Source organism: Bacidia gigantensis, assembly GCF_019456465.1.
Source record: "Bacidia gigantensis strain McMullin 20006 chromosome Unknown contig_180, whole genome shotgun sequence".
NCBI classification, from domain to species: Eukaryota; Fungi; Ascomycota; class Lecanoromycetes; order Lecanorales; family Ramalinaceae; genus Bacidia; species Bacidia gigantensis.
Window position 1 is genome coordinate 877257 of NW_025408596.1, and position 20396 is coordinate 897652.

Below are 20396 nucleotides of genomic sequence, written 5' to 3' on the forward strand. Positions count from 1 at the left end.
CGGGTTTACTGGTCAATAAGGTAATAACTCCGCGAACCGAGGTTTATAGGAGCTCGTGCATTCTGAAGAACCTCATAAGTCTACTTCCTCCAGAATTGACCACGCTGTCATCCTTTTCACAGCACTGTAATCATGACAGATCTACGCTTTGACGGACAATGTGCGGTGGTGACTGGCGCAGGTGGAGGGTAACACGGTCAAAGCTCCCTGGTGTAACATCGATGCTGATGAACTCAGGCTTGGAAAGGCTTACTGCCTGTTCTTTGGTAGCCGTGGTGCCAACGTCGTCGTCAATGATCTTGGTGGTGCTCTCAAAGGCGATGGCAAGTCTACAGAAGCTGCAGACTCCGTCGTTAGAGAAATTCGTGCAAATGGCGGCAATGCGGTTGCCAACTACGACAGCGTGGAAAATGGGGACAAAATCGTCGACACTGCCATCAATGCGTTTGGCAGAATTGATATACTGATAAACAGTGCTGGGATATTACGAGACGTTGCTTTTAAGAATATGTCCGACCTTGATTGGGATCTCGTGATGAAGGTCCACGTCAAGGGAGCATATAAGGTATAATGTGGCTCCACTTGTCGCTTTCTGATACATGCTCATATGTCTTGTTCAGTGTGCCAGAGCTGCTTGGCCTCATTTTAGGAAGCAAAAGTATGGGCGAGTAATCAACACAGCGTCAGCGGCAGGTCTTTTTGGAAGCTTCGGCCAGTGCAACTATTCAGGTATACTCACTCTTTACGATTGTGGATTGGCGCTGATTTGAGAAGCTGCCAAACTGTCCCAGGTTGGTTTCACAGAGACTCTGGCAAAAGAAGGTTATAAGTACAACATCATTTGCAATGTGATTGCTCCTATTGCAGCAAGCAGAATGACGGAGACCGTCATGCCACCTGATCTCCTTGAGAATTTGAAGCCAGACTGGGTCGTACCTCTCGTCGCAGTGCTTGCCCACTCTTCAAATACTCATGAAACAGGATCTATTTTCGAAGTCGGTGGTGGCCATGTTGCAAAAATACGGTGGGAGCGCGCCAAAGGTGCATTGTTGAAAACAGGACCTAGCTTGACGGCTGGTGCGATTTTAGAAAATTGGACTTCTGTCAACGACTTTTCGACACCAGAATATCCCACAGGCCTTGCGGATTTCATGAGCTTGCTTGAAGAGGCTCAGAAGCTAAAGGACAACGAATCTGGCGAGAGGGTTGACCTCAGCGGGAAAGTAGCCCTAATCACGGGTGCCGGAGGAGGACTAGGTCGCGCATATGCCCTACTGTTCGCCAAGCATGGTGCCTCCGTGGTCGTCAATGACTTAATAAACCCCGACGCCGTCGTACAGGAGATTCAGAAACTAGGCGGCAAAGCGGTCGGCGCCAAGGCGTCCGCTGAAGATGGCGAGATAAACGTCAAGGCTGCCATCGATAATTTCGGTCGGATAGATATTTTGGTCAACAACGCGGGGATACTGAAGGACAAAGCATTTACCAACATGGACGACCAACAATGGGACCAAGTCATCAGTGTGCATTTGCGTGGAACATACAAGACAACAAAGGCTGCTTGGCCCTACTTCTTGAAGCAGAAGTATGGCAGGATCGTTAACACCACTAGTACTAGCGGCATCTACGGGAACTTTGGACAAGCAAACTATGCTGCTGCAAAGCTCGGAATCCTCGGCTTTTCTCGTGCTTTGGCACGCGAAGGTGCAAAGTACAATATACATGTGAACACTATTGCGCCAAATGCGGGGACGAACATGACGAGAAGTATAATGCCGGAGGAAATGGTCCAAGCCTTCAAACCAGATCAGGTTGCTCCTATGGTTGTCGCACTGTGCTCTGATAAGGTGCCTCAGCCTTCTACTGGAGGCCTTTTCGAAGTCGGTAGCGGATGGCACGCACGAACACGGTGGCAAAGGAGTGGGGGCCACGGTTTCCCTATTGATGTCACATTAACCCCCGAAGCCGTATCCAAGGCCTGGAACAGTATCGTCGATTTCAGCGATGGGCGAGCAGATCATCCCGAAGACGGGCAAGATGGGGTGAAGAGCATAATGAAGAATATGCGAAACAAGAGCATCTACGAAGGAAGCCCTGATCATGAAGAACCCCATCATCTTGCCAACATTGCAGCAGCGAAGAAACTACAGGCGAAAGGATCGCATTACAGTTACGACGACCGGAATGTCATCTTGTACAACCTGAGTCTTGGTGCGAAGCGAACAGACTTACCCTTGGTGTTTGAAAGCTCGGACTCCTTTCAGATACTCCCTACTTTTGGAGTCATTCCCCCTTTTGGTGCCGAAATACCTTGGAACATTAGCGATATTATGCCCAATTTTTCGCCGATGATGTTGTTGCACGGTGAGCAATACCTTGAGATCAAAAAATTCCCCATTCCCACGGCCGCAACACTTGTAAGCTATCCCAAGCTTGTTGAGGTACTGGATAAAGGCAAATCGGCCGTTATGATAACTGGGAGTTCAACGAAAGTCCTGGCGACGGGCGAGGATGTCTTCTATAATGAATCTGCAGTCTTTGTCCGCGGCAGTGGAGGGTTCGGCGGTCCTGGAAAGGGCACAAACCGTGGAGCTGCAACAGCGGTCCACCAACCGCCGAAACGGCAGCCGGACTCGGTGGTTGAGGAGGCAACAACAGACGATCAGGCAGCACTGTATCGTTTGAATGGGGATCGAAATCCGCTGCACATAGACCCGGAATTCTCGAAGATCGGAGGCTTCAAAACGCCAATTCTGCACGGCCTCTGTTTCTTTGGTATCAGCGGCAAGCACGTGCTTCAGACATACGGAGAGTTCAAGAACATCAAAGTGAGATTTGCAGGCACTGTCATACCCGGGCAGACGCTCAGGACTGAGATGTGGAAAGAAAGGAACCTGATTATCTTCCAGACGAAGGTGGTAGAGACCGGTAAGCTTTGCATAGCAGCAGCAGGGGCTGAGTTGAGAACAGATGGAAAGCATTCGAAGTTATAGTAGCTGCAGTAGTTCCTTAACCAATATAGCCCAGAGTGAATGTGAGGGGGTTCATGCATCATTCATTCTATCCCATCCTGTTGAGCCGCCCCCTGAAGCTGATTTGCAGTAGTAAGGCAAGCGTATTGTAAAATTTTAGGCTGTTTTTGATCCCACGCTAGTAACATTAACATCTTCAACATCTGAGGCCATCCGATGCGGAAGGTCATCTACTGGTGGCCTATTGTGACAGTCATGGCTAACGGGTAAGTCACTCCTACAATCGCCAATCTTTACGATAGAGGAGTGTGCGACCCGCCAACCTAGATCTTTGCTGACCGAGCTCTATCCACAGCGCAAGCCTCATCATTGGCCTCGTTTTTGTTGTCGTCGCCTCCCTCATAGCGTACTTCTTCTCGCCCAGAGGAGAGAATCAAGCGTATGTCCGCAAAAACCTCCACGTCTTTCTCACTCGGCTTTGGATGTATCTACCTTTGGTGACAGGATACTAATACGACCGTGACGGTAGAGTCTGGCGCTCCACTCTCATCTTGAGCTTCGCAAGTTGTTATATTATGTGGGGTACTTGATCCTTTCCCCCCTGCATTCTGCAGCTTGCGTATTGTAGGCAGATCATTGGCTTACGGAAGATGCTCAGCTATCACTTTCATGGCCCAGTGGCACCCTCTCATCAAGCCCCAATCTTCGACATTGCGACCTGGACACGCCGCTTCATAGGTTGAATGACGCCCGTAGCAAAGCTCAGGGCTCCAGCCATTCAAAAAGAGATATAGTGAGCTCAGGCTGAATGCGCAGTGGAGGTCGAATCCGCAGGGTTTGGCCGTGGCTTCAGGTCGCTGGCATGGCAACTGAAAAGTCTTGTGAATCGCAAAATCTACTTACGTGCGGCCACTCGAGTATCCCAGTGAGTAGGAAGGGAATGATGTAAATGGCAGCGTCTGAAAAATTTCTGGTTTGCACGCACGCTCTCCTGTTGTCCAACTGCCAATTGGCCCATTAAAGTCATGGAAAGCATTTCTAAAAGATTCTCTGCAAAAAGGTGTCCCTATCGAGCAACGAATTATCGAAAAATTGCTTGTGACATATGCCTGTATCCTCAATATATTTGCCCCTTAGTATGCTTGCCAGCGTCACATCGTTAGCATATTACCCCTGACGCCTCGCTGCTTGCTCGGTTTCAATTTCCTCAAAGTACAGGAAAAGACCAAGCGCCCTTCTCATACAAGCCCAATGCATTGGAGCTTTTATAGCTCCGATTCAGACCGCCGTTCATGGGCTGTGAATGACTTCCTTTCGCTGACACCTTGACCCCTGCACAACGGGCAGGAGTTACGCCCACTCGTGAGCCACTACGAGACAAACGAGTTAGGATACCACTATTATATGAATATTTAGGAAATTCACCTCGTCGATGCAGCCCCTATGGAATATGTGGGAGCATCTCATGAGCTGCCGCAACTCCTCTCCGGCTTGGTATTCATTAAGGCATACTAGACACCGTTCACGAGGGGCAATCTTGATGGCGGATTCAGCTATGTTTTCTGAGCCTGTGAAATAGCCATCTACGACGTCACAAAGTTTGAAAACTCCTGGAGCTGCAGCAACGTCTTGGGAGCTTGCGACTGGGGGCTTCGCTGGACCAAGTAAAGATGAAAGCATCAACATGTCCTCGTAAGAAGGGTCCTGTCCGACATCATTAATAGTCTTTCTCGAATAGGCGTCTTCGGGCTGCAAAACACTCACGTCAGTGAAGAGACTAGGCGCTGCCCACGCAGGGTGATTTTCTGACAGATCCGTCCCAACTATATATATCAGCCAATTCTGACCATCGCTTGCTGTTTCCTCGCCTGCGCTCAATGTGTCAGGTTCTACGACGCCATTCCTACGGGCTGCACCTGCGCCCAAGTTACGATGCCTGACTGACTCGGAGTCACTTCGCCGCCTTTGCTGGCTAAAGCGCACCGTCTCCCCCCGGACGTTGATGTCGCCTCTTGCAAGGAAGCTGGGACAACAGAGTCATAACCATTGCCCTGTAGATCATGGGGTGAGTAGACTGTAGACGGGCGACGATTTGGGGTAGTTGGTTGAGATGAAACGCGAGACAAAGTGTGTTCAGCGGGCGTTGAAGGAGGTGGAATTGGGCCAGGCGGGGAGTCTATGAAGCCAAGCGAGGTAGCTATCCCAGGGTTCAGAAGAGCGTCCTCGCGGGCAACTTGACGAGAGTCAAGAGTCAGATGCCCCTGCCCGTCACCTAATGCCGAATACCCTCGAAGCCCCTCAGGACGACTCCCAAAAGAAGCTCTCCGTAGATAGGGAAATCGCGACCTACGATGAATATGTCTGGCATGGCTACCTGTATTAGTTCTCATCAGGTTCGTTGTCTCATCAAGGGTGGGCAGATTGATGAGAGAATCCAAAGGGGTCTCTCGAAGAGATGCATTGTCCAGGCTCCCCGCATCGGAAGAATCTCCGTCAGACAGCGCTGAGTGAACAGCAACAACGACTATTGTCACGTTACCGCCAGTACGCTCGTTTGAGGAGTCGTCACCATTTGCTGATGAGCCCCTCATCAAGCGAGCGGAGTTAGGTCTTTCGCTAGACGGAGGCGTAGCCGTTGGCGATGAAGCTGTTGAGCGTGAGACAAATCGAAAGATTCGAAGGGAATTGAGTGCTGGAGATACGTCAGAACGCATGTCTTGGCTTTCGCTACCATGAGCGCGAATAATATGATTCAAGATTTGGTATACTGGGTTGAGTCTACCATCAGAACCGTCCGAGCGCAAAGATTGTACATTAGTCACGGACTGCTCGGAATTTCCAGACATTTGAGCAGCTAAAGCCAGCGCGGTTGCGCTCAAAAGTTGAGCCCTTGGGCTCTCGTTACTTTGTTGAGCAAATCTACTAGAGCTTCGTCCAAGCAGGTTGCCAACTCCGCGACTCTGACGCCTTCCGGAATAGCGCCCCACATCCGTGATGCTCACAAGGGGCTGGATATCTGTGCGCTGGTCCAGGGATTCGGTATTGTCTTGGTCGATAGCATCATTAGCGAGTCCTGATTCGGAATTTGCTACATGAAGTCCTGTGTGGCGCAAGCCGGATCTTTCATTTACAACCCTGGAGGAGGAAAGGTAAGGATGCTCATCTCCATCGATATAAGTTCTCGATGGGGAAGTTTCGGATTCCAACATTGCTGAGTCTCTAGAATTTCGTATTGGTAAACTGGCGAGGTCAAATTGGTTTACAAGTGAATGCCGAAAGCGGGATAGGCGTGCTGTCAATGGACTTGAAAAGAAACCAGACGCCCGTGTGTCTGGATTGGTGGGCAATTCGGGGTTTGGAAAGTTTTGTTGGTCTGAAGCAAGATCCGATGTAGGTGGCGTAAATACTGCGTTGGTGGATAGTGGCAATGGAGAAGAAATGGTTGCAAGTCTTGTATTTCGTCTTGATCTCTGCCTTGTTTGGTTGAGGCTGGGGCTAGAAAAGATTAAAGAGCGCCGTAAAGCCACGTCAGGCTCGTGGACTGGCTCGTGTCTTCTTCGGCGAGGAGTAAGCACTGAGCTGAGCCGTGATAGTCGCGAGCGTCTAGGCATAGGTGATGCCGTTATATGTGTGATCGGGTTAGTTCGAAGGTCAAGATCATTGCTCATAGCCACTGGTCGGCGCTCGTGCTGTTCATAGAATGTGTCGTTGCGAGTGGAAACTGTATCAGGCCTTTGAAACTCATTTGTCGGTGGAATCGTGTGAGAAGAAATTTGGCGGGTGAATGTTGTAAGTGGGCGTGAGGATTGCAAGCTATGTCTGTCAACGTTTGTTGATAGAGTAGGATATGAATAATTCCGCCCGCTCGCACGGCCTGATCTAAGGGTAGGATCAAAGGTAGCGGTAGCAAGATTAGCGTTGTGCTCAGCATGACGAGGAGGTGTCGGCCCTAAGTGCCTCTGGGAAGAGAAACCTTGTCCCATGTCTGCGAGGATTTTACTCCTTCTCAATCCGATTCGTACAAGCCTGATCAACCGCCCTCAACTTTGAGATCCATCACTTAGTTTGGAGGGTCCTCCTGTAACGTGTGACTCCAGTTCATATTACAAAAAACGGTGACGGTGTCTGGCTCGGCTCAATCCATTAAGAAGGTTGTCTCACACGTTTGAGCTTGAAAAGCAATATTACAAAGGTACGCAGATGAGCGTCTGGACTCAATCTTCTAGGTGGAGCTCTTAGCAATGTGACTGATCAAGAGCGAAATCTGGTTCAGATGAAGTTCTATGGCCCTGGTGATTAGCTATGTAACCGACGATTGATGTGGCCTACTTTGGACAAAGCAAAGTTCAGCATGCATGTCCTAGCTCCGAGTGAGACAATCGACATAGACTCCTTACCCTACCATTAGTATATCTTCAAATATCTTAATGAAGAATGATCAAGAGGGGGGGTATATTAAGACAGCAACTACAGAGACACGCAACTACGTGAGTGCCCATCGCAGATCGCGGCAAGCGCGGTTAATCACAGATAATTCGCGGCAATCTCTTCATTTAATTTCGCTATTTACCATGCGACGCATGCGTAGCAGGTGGGTACCATGGTAATGCAAAGTCATTTTCAAGCCATAGCAGACAGTATGGACTCCTTGCTACCAGTAATGTGTGGCGTACGGCCTTCTTCTTTGGGTTGAGGCGCTTGCAAGAGCGCCGCCCTTTGCTTTCACTCTATCATCAGCACTTACCTGGCTTTAGCCGTGCTTGACCATGCCACGAGTACCATATTTCAATCCGGCTTTTCCGTCTGACCGGTTCTCTTCTTTGAAACGGAAACGAGAGTCAGTGGACGAATACGGGAGCACCCACGAAGCGAATCTCGCGGTAACCTCCTCTGCTTCGAAGAGTGAACGTCATACCCCGGGTCAGAGTAGACAAGCCTTTGTCAATCCTGACCACCCTGAAACTACGTCCTACAATCAAAGTCAAGCCGGAGCCTCTTTTCCAATCGCAACCAAGCCCCTTCGATCTCCAAAGTCTCTAAATGTCAGGCACTCGAATCCTACTTTAAAAGGGCCATCATCAGGTCTTCGGCAACAACACTTTACAGCCCTCAACACTCTACTGCATCGTTCCATTCTTGAAGGTGATTTTCAACGTGCTAGGAGAACCTGGGCTATTCTTCTTAGGCTGGATTTCAATGGACACTCTCTGGACTTGCGTAATGGAGGAAGATGGGGTCTCGGTGCCGAAATGTGTTTCCGAAGCTATGATTCGGTCGAGATACCAAATTCGCAAGTGAGCAAAGAAAACATCGGTGAACAGCAAGCTATTGGGAAGTCTAGCTTACCTTTCGACGTCGCACCGTTTACAAACGTGCAGGAGTATTATGCGCGGCTAGCTCTTCAATACCCCTATCGTAAAATAGCCCCCAGTGCTATCAGTGCTTTGCATTTATACTACACACTTTTCGGTATTTGGATAGGCTACATTGTGGACCAGCGAGATATGACGGGTGAGGCATTCGCCTCGTATGCAGGCTTGGGTGGAGGGGAGAGAGATGTTGATGTGAACCTCAAGCAACCAGACATATCGTTTACTCGGACCAAGTCTCAAGTGCAGGATTTCGCAGAAAGACTTGACGATTTAATGTCCTCTCCTCCAATCTCAAACTCACCCTCCTTCTGGAATCTGAAAGGCATGGTCACTTTGTGGATTGCTGATCTGTCTACACAAGGTACATAATTAAGTATTGTCCCATCTCAGGGCGCCGCGCGCCAAATTGACCATCTTGACGCGCCTCCAAGCTCACTTGCCCTTAGTGTTCACCTAAACACTTCGAAGAATCAGACAGAAAGGGATTCAGCTCTCGCGAGAGCCCAAGAGACATTCGAGAAAGAAATTTTTGCCGAAGCCTAGAGAGCCGCGATGACAGCCTGTCAGAAAGAATTCCCAGCTCAGCTAACGAGGGTAGCTGAGTTTCTATTGTGGTGGTCATTTGACATTGATACCAAGTGCAGTCCAAAACATGGAGTCCCCCTGCGCAAGAATGGTGGTGTTCCAACAAGTATGCCCGTTAATCCGACTCATCGTGTATTACTCTATCCACTGGAGACTAGATTGTCCTGAGGTGAGCTCATATGGCTAACACAAGCTTCTGTATGCTTGGAATTGTTGCTAAAGCGTCACCGTCTCCTCCAGCCGTCCACTGCAATCGAAAACCGGTCTGCCCTATTGGAAGGGCAATTTCTAATCTACGACTCCATCAGACCATCTAATAGGCCCTTATTGAGTGATTTTGTATGGTGTCTCTTATAGATCATGCAGCCTTTGCATAGTAAGGGTGGTACACATCCCCAAACGAGGTCAGCTAAGGGCGGGTGTCATTCATACCACTAGCATTCATCCTGCTCGTTCCCTTTCTATGGCTTGCGGCATGAGAGAATGCTTGTTCTGCCAACATTTCTATGCATAAGCTGCTTGTAGGACCAGGCGAGAACCTTTGTCGGTAACGGAGGCAGTTATGAGGATAGTGCTGTAGGGAGTCCACAGGCGACCCTGTGTCGCAAACTTGTCATTTCTCTTTCTTGATCCGTATGCTAAATAGGCGTGCGCGACATTCAAAATAGCTGCGCCAACCTTTCAGAAACACTCTAAGTTTTCTCTTGCCCAGAGTAGAGATATGTTATTGTTTCAACCGCCGTCATGAAAGGTCTCAGAAAGGATCTTAGGCTTCGTTGGAAATACTTATAATTTTCAATCTCTTCCAATCTAGTAATTGTTTCAATTGGTATAATCACGAGACTGGACCAACTGTCTATGACACCAACATGATCGGTTTGCCCAAACTTCCACCTTATGACATCCCACATTGCTTGGCGGGGTTTGTAGAAAGTCTTTCGCGCGCACAGTTCCATTCCGATTCCATTTTGGATGACTGGGCCGATTTGTAGCCTGCCCGGGTTCAGGACTAATCGCTGCGTGCTGATATCAATGAGCATATTTAATGGCTGTTTCGTTGTAATAGCTGTCCATCAACATCATGATCAGCCCTCGTCTTGAATCTTCAATTTCGAAAAAATTCCTCTCATATCTCGTTGATCTTGGCTCCTTTGGCGAGTATCAATGATGCCATCGCGATTGTCCAAAACAGATCGGACGCTACGTGCAATTGACGGATATGCTTCCTCGTTTGGTAGCCACCAATGGTTAATCTCTGGTAAATCCCATAGTGTAGCCATCCGGCGCCTGTAAGTGCATGGATATATATGGCTATCAAAAAGTTAGAGTGGCATCAACGCAATCTATCTTCCGAGTAAAGGATGAATAAGCAATCGGAATCTGAAGATGCATACCCAAGTGCTTCAATCTTCGCTAATTTCCTTCGGCACCACATTGTGTGTCTTTCGTCCTTCGGGAGAAACAAACTTGCCACTCCAAGAATACCCTGCGCCTTTAAGACTGCTTCAGGTGGCAATTCAGGAGAGTACTCAATTGCTTCAAAGATTCTGCAGAGCTCCAAAGCTAATTCGGGAAGCTCAGGGGGCAGGGTCTCCCCCAACAACAGAGCTTTCTTGTACTTAAACATTGCTAAAATCGCGATCCAGTCGGCGGTCATGAAATTAAACGTTGCGAGTGGACCCTTGTACAAGCCACCCGCCATGAATGGATCAACTATGTCATTTTCCTCACGAGATCTGTTGCTAAAGATCCACATACGATATCGATCATCAGAGAACACGGGGTCCAATTTATCTCGCCATCGATTCAGCTCCTGGCTGAATGATTCGCACTTGATCTTGAAATCTTCGGGTGTGATCTCACCTTTCGAGAAGCGAGCGAACATGGTAGTCATGTCGACACAGGTCAGTCGATGATCTCCAATGGCAGTCTCAATTTTATAGTCGATGTTTTCGGGACATTGAGAAGTCAGGCCACGATAATAATCCGCGATTGATGAGAACCAGCCTCGGCTTGCTGCAGTCTCATTCCCAGACATGATACTGCTTGTGATGTCGAATTTGAGGTACCATTCGAGGACTTTTCGCCGCAGCTCACTCTCAAGAATCGAATCGGTATTGTACAGTTCCAGCAACATCCGGAACGCTGCTTGCTGATGACTCAAAAGGCTAACAAAATCTCCCATGTATTCCTACAAACAGATATTAGAAGACACAACAACTCCTAGGCAGAATCTCGCACCTCGAATGTAGCCAATTGAAGAACAGTCAGCATCGTGCCATCCTTGTGGGGCTCACCACTCGCAAGAGATTGTCGGAGCGTCGACACTGATTTGTTGTAGTACTCTAAGAATTCCAGGCTATCTCCGTGACCATGCTTCACTCTATATTGAAAGGCGGCGAAACCAACAACCGCGTACAACAGCGGATCAAACAACAAGGCTTCTTCGATTAGATGGACATGAAGAAAATGATCGGCATCGTGCTTGAAAAAGTAGTGATGGTAGCTCACATCTGACTGATGATACGTTAGATAGAATTGTAAGTCGTCAGAAAGATGTGAACACGAAGGCGGACCTTCAAATGAAGCTTCAATCGAGTGTGACGAGGAAGGAGGATGCTGATCGAAGCTCGCAGAGCTCTGGCAGGACGTCAAATCCGTGGACGGAGACCGGCTTGCGTCCAACATAAGCGATGCGGTTCTTGGGCTAGAGATGCGAGTGGTCTGGGGGAGCTCTCCTTTGCCTCAGGCTGGTCGTTAAGGGCTGGTCGGCGTCCTATGGAAGGTCGCTGCGGCTGCTGCTGTGACTGCTCATCCTCATTCTCGCTGGCGGTACAGTCACTGTCAGGAGACTCAGGATGAGAACGGTCCCTTGTGGCACCGGCAGGCTTTGGTGCTGGATGGTGCTCTGGATAAGTACAGTCTCGATTGCCCTTCCTACAACGGTCACAGATTGGATGGTGTTCATCACATTTTACGCGTCGGCTTCGGCAAGTACTGCAATTAAGGTAAGAATGCAAATCAATCACATAGACCAGAGCCTTGCGTACTAGCAGCCATTTCTTGTTCGGCGATGCTTCACTTGACTATTGCCTGATGGTCGACGCTTCTTAGACACAGTCTTCGATTTCTGTGCAGGCTCCACGTCTGCACCTGGCGCGTCCAGTGCGCTATCTTGGCGACTGGCGGAGGGGTTAAATGGCGATGGTATGGGTCGAGTGGAGAACGCAGTGGGGAGATCCTGTTCAAGGAAAGGCGATTGGTAATAGCCACTCATTGCAGCAGAATCTAGGAGTTGACAAGGTCATACACACACGGTAACAGTATCATGCAATTGACGAAAAAGACGAGCTTCGTGAGTCCTGCGTAGGAATTACACCTGATGGCCACTGTGAGGTGCACTTTCTTCAAGAACGTGAGAATTTTTCGTCGCAATCATCAATATCTACTGAAGCATCTGGCGCGTGAAATGAGCAAATTGACATTGGTCGCTTTTCGACAAAGCCATAGAGGGTTGTTGAAATGGCGTGAATAGGTTGTAAATTGATCGACAGTGGTCCAATGTGACAAGGATAACAGGTCCTCTCACGGGAGATGCCAGGGAGGTTTTGTCTAATTACTCGTGGTTGTATTAGCTCAGAACTTGCCCCAATGGACAGATGACTCTACAGCAGCAGCAGCAGCAGCGCAGTTTGCGAAAAGGGGGGGTTTTATTCTACCTTGCCGGCCTAAAGGATTGCAGGCAGTCGATCTCATGCACCAGATCACCAAGATCGAAGCCAAAAGCTGTAATATTAGAGAACAATGGTCAACGCGCGTAGGGCAGCACGCTCTTGTCCATTCACGACCGGCCTGGGGGGATTGGGTGCATGAGGGGGCGCAAAAGTGCATGACACCTTTGCCTCTTCCTGCTGCTCCTGCGACGCTTTCAACTAATGCCGTCGTCGGACTTTCCGAAGAGATTAGAGGTATTCCCCTTAATCTAAAGCTACCCAAGGTACCTACAGGATTTTGCTGATCGATGCCGAATAACTCTAATTCTTTGACAGCACGCATGCTGGGCTGCCTATCAGCGCCCTTTCCTTCGCCCTTTCCACAGGGTTCGCATCGGCCCCCACAGAGCAGCTCCACAGTGAGCTAAGGAACCAGGGAGCTTACTAGAGATAGTCTTGGTAGTCTAATAAGTAACCTAACATCCGCCCTACCAGGTAGATCCAGCCGCCTTCCTGGGCCTCGACCATGCTTCTCCAGCGCGCTTGTGTCTAGAACGATCAGATTCATCGATTGCCAATGAAGCACGTCATCCCCTCGCGCACGACTTCTAGCAGACGACCAGCACATTCCTGCGCTCATGCTCTGGGGATCAAGGTTCCACAGAGACAATAGACATTGGAAGGTCTACGAGTAGATAGCGTGCAAAAGTCGGCCGATCAGGCACTGGCTTCAGATCTGGTGCCTCGCACAGAACCACCCCAACTCCTGTCCTCCTTAATCGGCTTGACTTTCTTGGGGCAACCCAAAGTGAAGTCACAAGCACGCATTTCTCATCACGTCTGCGTAGAAGGTTCCGTAGTATAGACAAGTTACACCATCGCGTGCGGGGGTCTTGCGCGCGTACTCCCTCTCATATCCAGTTCTGCCATGTTGACATGGTGAAGCTTCAGGCTGCGACAGTCTCCACCAAGCAAGCTTCTAACAAGAGGAAGCGCAACACCAACCAGAAGTGTAATAAGGCAGGAGTTGATGTTGGCGAAGTCGCTGTTGTAACAACCAAGACGCATGATGGTGGCAAAAAACCTCGCCGAGCTCCGAAAGACGAAGCCTTCACCACGAAACCCTCGCTTGTGCGACGGGAATCTTCTAACGTGGTTGAAACTACCATTCCATGGCCAGAAGAGTTTACCAAACTATCTCAGACACATCACGCCTTAAATCTTGTCTACACATTCTTCTGCACTCGAAAACACCTGGCCACGACTGTTGATAACATCAAGAAGGCTGTCGAGAGTCACATCAAGCGAGAGCTTTTGATTGAGGACATTGCCAAAATCAAGGCCCTAGTGCCTCGCGCCGTCAATTTTACCTATGTCAATGAGTCGACCCTACAGGTCACTGTTTCAGGCGAAGACGGTGGAATTAAAAATGGCCGAGCTAAATCATTCCGGTCTTTGGATCTTGATGCGGAGAACCCATCAGAAGAGGGGGCAGTAGAAGGCATCGACGAAGAGGTCTTGCTCTTCGAGTTCATTGATGGAGATCTGAAGCGTCAAGTAACCCACGCGAAGACTGGGGAGCCGACGAAACCCTTCCGAAAATTGCGAGAGGAAGACTTGAAGATGCCTGTCTTCAGCCAAAAGCAAATGATCAAACTGATTGAGAAGCGAAATAAGAAGTTTATATCAGCCATCAATGCCTTCTTAAACCAGTGTGATGCTGACTGTGTTGACCCTCTTCCTCATCTTTCTGCGCTTCACAAAGATCATTTGCCCAAAAAATCAAGCCATGATGATACTGTACCCTCGCCGCAACCGGCTGTCCCACCGCCTTCGATACCCAGCGAAAGGGAAAGTATAGCAACAATAATTACAGATATCAAAGCTAATGAATGGTACACTGGTCAGATTGTTCCAGATGGCCACCGAATTTTCGACCCTCAACCTCCAATTTATGGTGATCTCGAATTCCAGCTCTCCCAAAATCTTGTCAACGCTTTGTACAATACACAAGGCATTACCCAACTTTACGCTCACCAGGCAGAAGCGATCAATAATCTCTACAACGGCAATAACGTGATTGTAGCGACGTCCACAAGCTCTGGCAAGTCCTTAATCTACCAGATACCCATGCTTCATGAGTTGGAGTGTGATTCAGATGCTCGGGGCATGTACATCTTCCCAACTAAGGCCCTTGCTCAAGATCAGAAACGCAGCATGAAAGAGCTTCTAGATTGTATGCCCGGCTTCGAGGATGTTCTCGTCGATACTTTCGACGGTGACACAGCCATGCCAGATCGCAACTACATCCGTGATGAGGGCAGGATTATCTTTACTAACCCCGACATGCTACATATCACAATTCTTCCACAAGAAGACAAATGGCGATCATTCCTGAAGAACTTGCGATTTGTTGTGGTGGATGAGTTGCATGTCTACAACGGACTCTTCGGTGCGCACGTGGCTTTTATCATGCGAAGATTGAGGAGAATTTGTGCAGCGGTTGGGAACCGTCATGTCAAATTTGTGTCTTGCTCTGCTACCGTTGCGAACCCCGAAGAGCATATGAGAACTATTTTTGGCGTTGATAAGGTCATGTTGACAGACTTCGACGGCTCGCCATCTGGAAGAAAAGAATTCATATGTTGGAACACCCCCTTCAAGGACCCCAAGGATCCTTCATCTGGCCGAGGAGATACCATGGCAGAAACGGCACGATTATTTTGTCAATTGATTCTACGAGGTGTCAGGGTCATAGCTTTCTGCCGAATCAGAAAACAGTGTGAGGTTCTTATCACCGCTGTTCGGAATGAGGCTACCAATCTGGAGAGAGACGATCTTGCAGCTCGGACAATGGGCTATCGTGGAGGCTATGCACCTCAGGATCGGCGGAGGATTGAGCGCGAGATGTTCGAGGGAAAGCTCATGGGAATCATCGCGACCAATGCACTAGAGTTAGGCGTCGACATCGGCTCTCTTGATGCTGTTCTGACTGTCGGCTTCCCCTATACCATCGCCAATTTACGCCAACAGAGTGGAAGGGCTGGACGTCGAAATAAAGACTCCCTCTCCATCCTTGTTGGCGACTGCTTCCCAACTGATCAATACTACATGGAAAACCCAGATGAAATTTTTACAAAGCCAAATTGCGAGCTACAAGTTGACCTGCAGAACATGCTTGTTCTAGAGGGCCATATTCAGTGCGCGGCCTTTGAATTGCCCATACGCCCAGATGACGACAGTTCATACTTTGGCAAACAGCTACCAGAGATAGCCGAAGAAAGAATGGTCAAGGATCCACTTGGCTTCTATCATTGTAACGCGCGGTTTCGACCACAACCGTCTAGGTGTGTGGCCATTCGTGACACTGAAGATGGCCATTTCGCTGTGATTGACATAAGTAACGGTCGTAACATCGTCCTTGAAGAGGTTGAACCTTCCCGGGCGTTCTTCACCATCTACGAAGGCGGTATATTCCTTCACCAAGGTTACACATACCTCGTGAAAGAATTCTCTCCAGAGGAAAAGTATGCCAAGGTCATGCTGGTAAAAGTTGACTGGACTACGCAGCAGCGTGATTTTACTGATGTCGACCCTATCGAGACCGAAGCTATTCGGCGCATCCCGGAATCACTTTCTCGGGCATACTATGGAGCCATCAAAATCCGGCAGACTGTCTTTGGGTTCTTCAAAGTCGACAAAAAACGTCGGATCCTTGATGCTGTTCAGGTAGACAATCCTCCGATAGAGATTTTCTCGAAAGGGGTAAGCTTCCAAGCCTCTCGTCCGTTCCACCAGACTTGTATAAGAGACTTGCTGAAAGTACAAACCTAGATGTGGCTTGACGTTCCCAAAAGTGCACTTCTAATCCTCAATTCTCGGCGCCTTAACGTTGCGGGTGCTATTCATGCAGCGGAGCACACTATGATGAGTTTGATGCCCCAGTTCGTAATAAGTATGCCTGGGGATGTGCGCACGGAATGTAAAAATGCGCTGAAGGTACGCGACAGAGCTTTCGATTTGCGGCCGCTTTCAAAGCGAACTACTGTCAGGTCGTTCCCCGTGTCATTGATGTTTTGGGGGGGATTGCATCTCACCAAGCTTAAAGATCAGCTCCATCGTTAGAAATCGCTAACGAATTCTGTTTCATAGGAGTTTGCGACGAAGGAAACATCTCGTAAACGTCCAGCCCGACTGACCTTCTACGACACCAAAGGAGGTGCTGGTGGATCTGGCATTGCGGGCAAAGCCTTTGAATTCATTGATCTGCTGCTAGTTCGTGCATGCGAGAGAGTCGCTGCCTGCCATTGTCTCGAAGGTTGCCTATCCTGTTGCTGTAGTGAGAGCTGCAAGGAAAAGAACTTGGTCATGTCTAAGGCCGGTAGCGAGGTCATCCTTAAATGTCTAATGGGGAAAGAAAGGGATATAGATTTAGATGCTCTCCCTTGGGGCCCCGAGGACGAAAAAGTACCAGCAGGAATTGAGACTGTTGTTGAAGCACGTGAGATTCGGCCTGCAAGGGGAAAACGGATCGAAGAAATAATGGTGCAAAGAAGCGGAGGTACGGTACAGTCTGTTGTACTCTCGCAGATTGGAGACGCTGGAGAGGATATGGTGGAAGTCAAAGAGGAGCCTGTTGACTCGTGAGAGACAGAGTTTCCTCTTGCAAACCCCATCTTAGCTCATGAGAAGACCCTTTTAAACTAGAGAATGTGCACCGTATCGAGCTGACAAGCATTGTTGTAGTAGTCTGTATTAAATTCATGTAGGGGGTTCTTGGGGGAGCTATCGTGAGCTTCGCGAGTCCCCAAGGCTTGGACTAAAGTGACAAGCCTAACATACGAGTCCCTTGGGAAGCATGGGCTAGCTACCTGACCGGCCCAGAAGATATCTGCCACATACGCGAAATAGGCCTGCTGGTTTCGGCAAATATAAGTTGAGGAAATGAAGGTCTGCAAGATGAGGCATGGCAAGTGGAAATTGTAGAGACGATATCAACCTTGTGAAGTATGTGTCAGCTGATGATAGCCAGCCGTTGATCTTTACAGAGCCAGGAGGATTCGAATTCGAGGTAGAGAGAAACAAGCAGTGTCAAATGGAATGCAAGGTATTGCTCCTCTTACTCGGACAGAAGACTTTGATATCCTGATCTAGCGTGTAATTTATTCACATGTTCAATGTCATCGTCATCCATCACTGTTCTTGCGTATCAAAGCACTGGCGGCCCATTTTCAGAGGTCTTACAAGATGCCTTAACTTATTTCTTGCTGAAACCGTTGCACAGCATCATATAATCTTCGACTGTCTCTTCCATCGCTTAGCTGAGATTCAAGATTAGTACGGCCATAATGGCAGATAGAAGAAGGTTGAAATCACCTTGATCATATGGGGCGTGGGTTTGCCATCTTCAATGACCAGAAACGCAAAAGACTTCCCAGCTGGTTCGTTTCCCTTACTATCGCCCACCTTCATCTCTTTGAAAACAGGCGTGTTGAGCATTACGCGATATGTTTGATGTGCTCGCATGATGAAGCGCCCGGTCTTTGATGAGCCACGCTCATTGTCCGCATCTGCTACGTTAAATTTAAAGGTTCCTTTCCCACTTTCCTTCCATACATTGTTTCGAAAGGCGAAGAGGCTTGCTTTTGTGGTGATTTCTGAGTGCTCACCATCTTCTCCATTTCCAGGTCCGACTGTACGTTGTGAGTAAGGCTACTAAGATCGCCATTCGAAGTTACGTACCAGGCGGGTCTTGCGACTGCTCATCAGCCTCTTCTTCAGTAACATCGCCTTTTTCTGTATCATTGTCGCCATCACCTTCACCATGATTCTGTGTTAGCATTTCATCTTCGTGCTCTGGAGACCCAATGGGCCTAATAGCACCTTTACTGGAACCTAAATTAGCATCACCGTTAGGTGCAGCGAAGGTTGTCAATTTATCGCCGGCACCGAAACCGCCGTCAAATCGTTGACCGAATATGGAGCCTCCGAAAACGCTGGGCTTGGATGGTTCCAACCCAGAGAAAGGGGACGAATCATTTTTTTGTGAAGGAGCGCTCGACATCAAGGTCTTAGTGTGCGAGCCTGCAACTGATGTCTTCTCCCATTTCGATGCCGCCCCCGAGTCTCCTGACAAATTCCCTGCGCCGTTCACAGTGACACCCGCAAAAGGGCCAAAAGGAGAAGTCGATGATTGAGCTAAAGCAGCGAAGCCAGATGAAGCAAATGCAGAAGCCGATGCTGTTTGCGGTTCAGAAGACCTCCCTGGTGAAGACATTCGTGCCTTAGTTGTGTCCGAGGCAAACCCTGAGATGCTTCCGAAAACGTTCTTTGGCGGATCGTGCTGGTCCCCCTCTCTCTTACCGAGCGTACTTGGAGGGGGAAAGGTTTCGCCGCCTAAGGCAGCGACTGCAGGTCTATCCACTTCACTAGAGAGTCGTTGGGCTCGTGCTTCTTCAGTGGCTGCTACCTTTTGCTCCCTGTTCACCTCTGCGTCGAATTGATCTCTACTACGTTTCTTCCTTGGACTGTAAGTACCATCTCTAATAGTGAAAGGGTCCAATGGTGTTCGAGTGCCCTCCTGACCTTCCTGAATAGCGTTGCTGAGTCCAGAGGTGAAGGGTCTACTCGGCTCACTATCGACTTCGGGTATCGTGGCAGGTTGAATACCCTGCGCGACCTGACCCAGACGTTCCACTGTATCTGCTGTTGCATTATTATGATTGGTCCCCTCATCTCCGTCCTTGGATGCTCTGGTTGTGCATTCGGTGGCGGATGCTAGAGCCTCCCGTTCGCTGCTAACATGCTCCGCTTTCTTGACATCTCTGGATCTTTTTCTCGCGTGGGTATTTGTATCCGCCTCTTCGTTGGCCTTTGAATCCTCCCGGTTAAGATTCTTGTCCTCACTTTCATCGAAGGAGCGCTTTCGTTGCGACCTGCCACGACTGTTGTCGACAGATGGCCCCGGTTTCCCACCTGTCGGAGATGGGTCAGCTTTGACGTCAACAGGTACGTCTGTCGTCGATGCAGCTGCAGGACCTGCGTTAGAATCCTGACCCAGAGAACCTATGGATGCCTTTTTCAGCTTTTCCCTTGTTACTCTTTCGCTAGATTCGTTGTCACTTGCAGAGCCTGAAGTTGGTAGTGAATTTGGAGACTGATCTCTATCTTGGCCGACGACGTGAGAAGAAGACCCCACATTGTTCGACACGTCAGGTCTAGATTGAGCCATTGTCGTTTATCCGGAAACTTCGTGACCAGTGCTGTGTTAATGGCACACAAAGTCAAGGGATGATGTTCACGACTTTTGAAGTCCTCAAGAGGTGTCGGGAAAGGCGACTAGAGGACGAAAGCAGCTGATTACCTTAGGTTTGGCAGTGGGGCGTTCAGCCAGTGCGGGAGTCATTACTCGGAAAGCGTGCAGGCGATGGGCAAAGCGTGATGTTAGACTTCAGTCTGAGTGTAGGATTTCTGAGAGCGAGTACTAGAAAGACGAGTTATGTCTAGAAGACGTCATGCTGTAGTTGAGTGGTGGAAGAGGAAGGTTTCTTATGTCTACTCTGTCTTATCGAGGAAGGCAGGAAGGCAAATGGAACCAAAGAAATCAGAAGTGCGTTTGCGATCTTGTTCTGGGTAGCTGAATAATGTGCAAGAGCTGGATCGACACGATCTCCTGGGACCGATGAGGGAGCGCAGATATAGGAATTCAAGATTGAATCGCTCACTAGCGGCCTTTCGCCGAGCCTTAAATGAGC

At 49.0% G+C, this 20396-nt stretch overlaps 6 protein-coding genes across 6 annotated transcripts; 3 read left to right on the plus strand and 3 right to left on the minus strand.

The window, feature by feature from the left end:
- Window positions 1–132: 132 nt before the first annotated feature.
- On the plus strand, window positions 133–2993 carry FOX2 (bifunctional hydroxyacyl-CoA dehydrogenase/enoyl-CoA hydratase fox2; the record flags this gene model as incomplete). The annotated part of the gene is made up of 4 exons (XM_044811751.1): window positions 133–188; window positions 238–565; window positions 621–729; window positions 775–2993. The coding sequence occupies 4 exons, from the start codon at window positions 133–135 to the stop codon at window positions 2991–2993; spliced, it is 2712 nt and encodes a 903-aa protein (XP_044670884.1).
- Window positions 2994–4358: 1365 nt separating this feature from the next.
- KY384_003232 (uncharacterized protein) lies at window positions 4359–6181 on the minus strand (the record flags this gene model as incomplete). The annotated part of the gene is made up of 3 exons (XM_044811752.1): window positions 4359–4995; window positions 5055–5205; window positions 5347–6181. The coding sequence occupies 3 exons, from the start codon at window positions 6179–6181 to the stop codon at window positions 4359–4361; spliced, it is 1623 nt and encodes a 540-aa protein (XP_044670885.1).
- Window positions 6182–7738: 1557 nt separating this feature from the next.
- On the plus strand, window positions 7739–8713 carry KY384_003233 (uncharacterized protein; the record flags this gene model as incomplete). Its single annotated transcript, XM_044811753.1, has 1 exon — window positions 7739–8713. One exon carries the CDS (start codon window positions 7739–7741, stop codon window positions 8711–8713), a length of 975 nt encoding a protein of 324 aa, XP_044670886.1.
- Window positions 8714–10262: 1549 nt separating this feature from the next.
- Window positions 10263–12206, minus strand: KY384_003234 (uncharacterized protein; the record flags this gene model as incomplete). The annotated part of the gene is made up of 3 exons (XM_044811754.1): window positions 10263–11120; window positions 11171–11446; window positions 12012–12206. 3 exons carry the CDS (start codon window positions 12204–12206, stop codon window positions 10263–10265), a joined length of 1329 nt encoding a protein of 442 aa, XP_044670887.1.
- Window positions 12207–13578: 1372 nt separating this feature from the next.
- Window positions 13579–17289, plus strand: KY384_003235 (uncharacterized protein; the record flags this gene model as incomplete). Its single annotated transcript, XM_044811755.1, has 3 exons — window positions 13579–16407; window positions 16477–16641; window positions 16795–17289. 3 exons carry the CDS (start codon window positions 13579–13581, stop codon window positions 17287–17289), a joined length of 3489 nt encoding a protein of 1162 aa, XP_044670888.1.
- Window positions 17290–17976: 687 nt separating this feature from the next.
- KY384_003236 (uncharacterized protein) lies at window positions 17977–19873 on the minus strand (the record flags this gene model as incomplete). Its single annotated transcript, XM_044811756.1, has 2 exons — window positions 17977–18335; window positions 18385–19873. The coding sequence occupies 2 exons, from the start codon at window positions 19871–19873 to the stop codon at window positions 17977–17979; spliced, it is 1848 nt and encodes a 615-aa protein (XP_044670889.1).
- Between the last annotated feature and the right edge of the window lie 523 nt (window positions 19874–20396).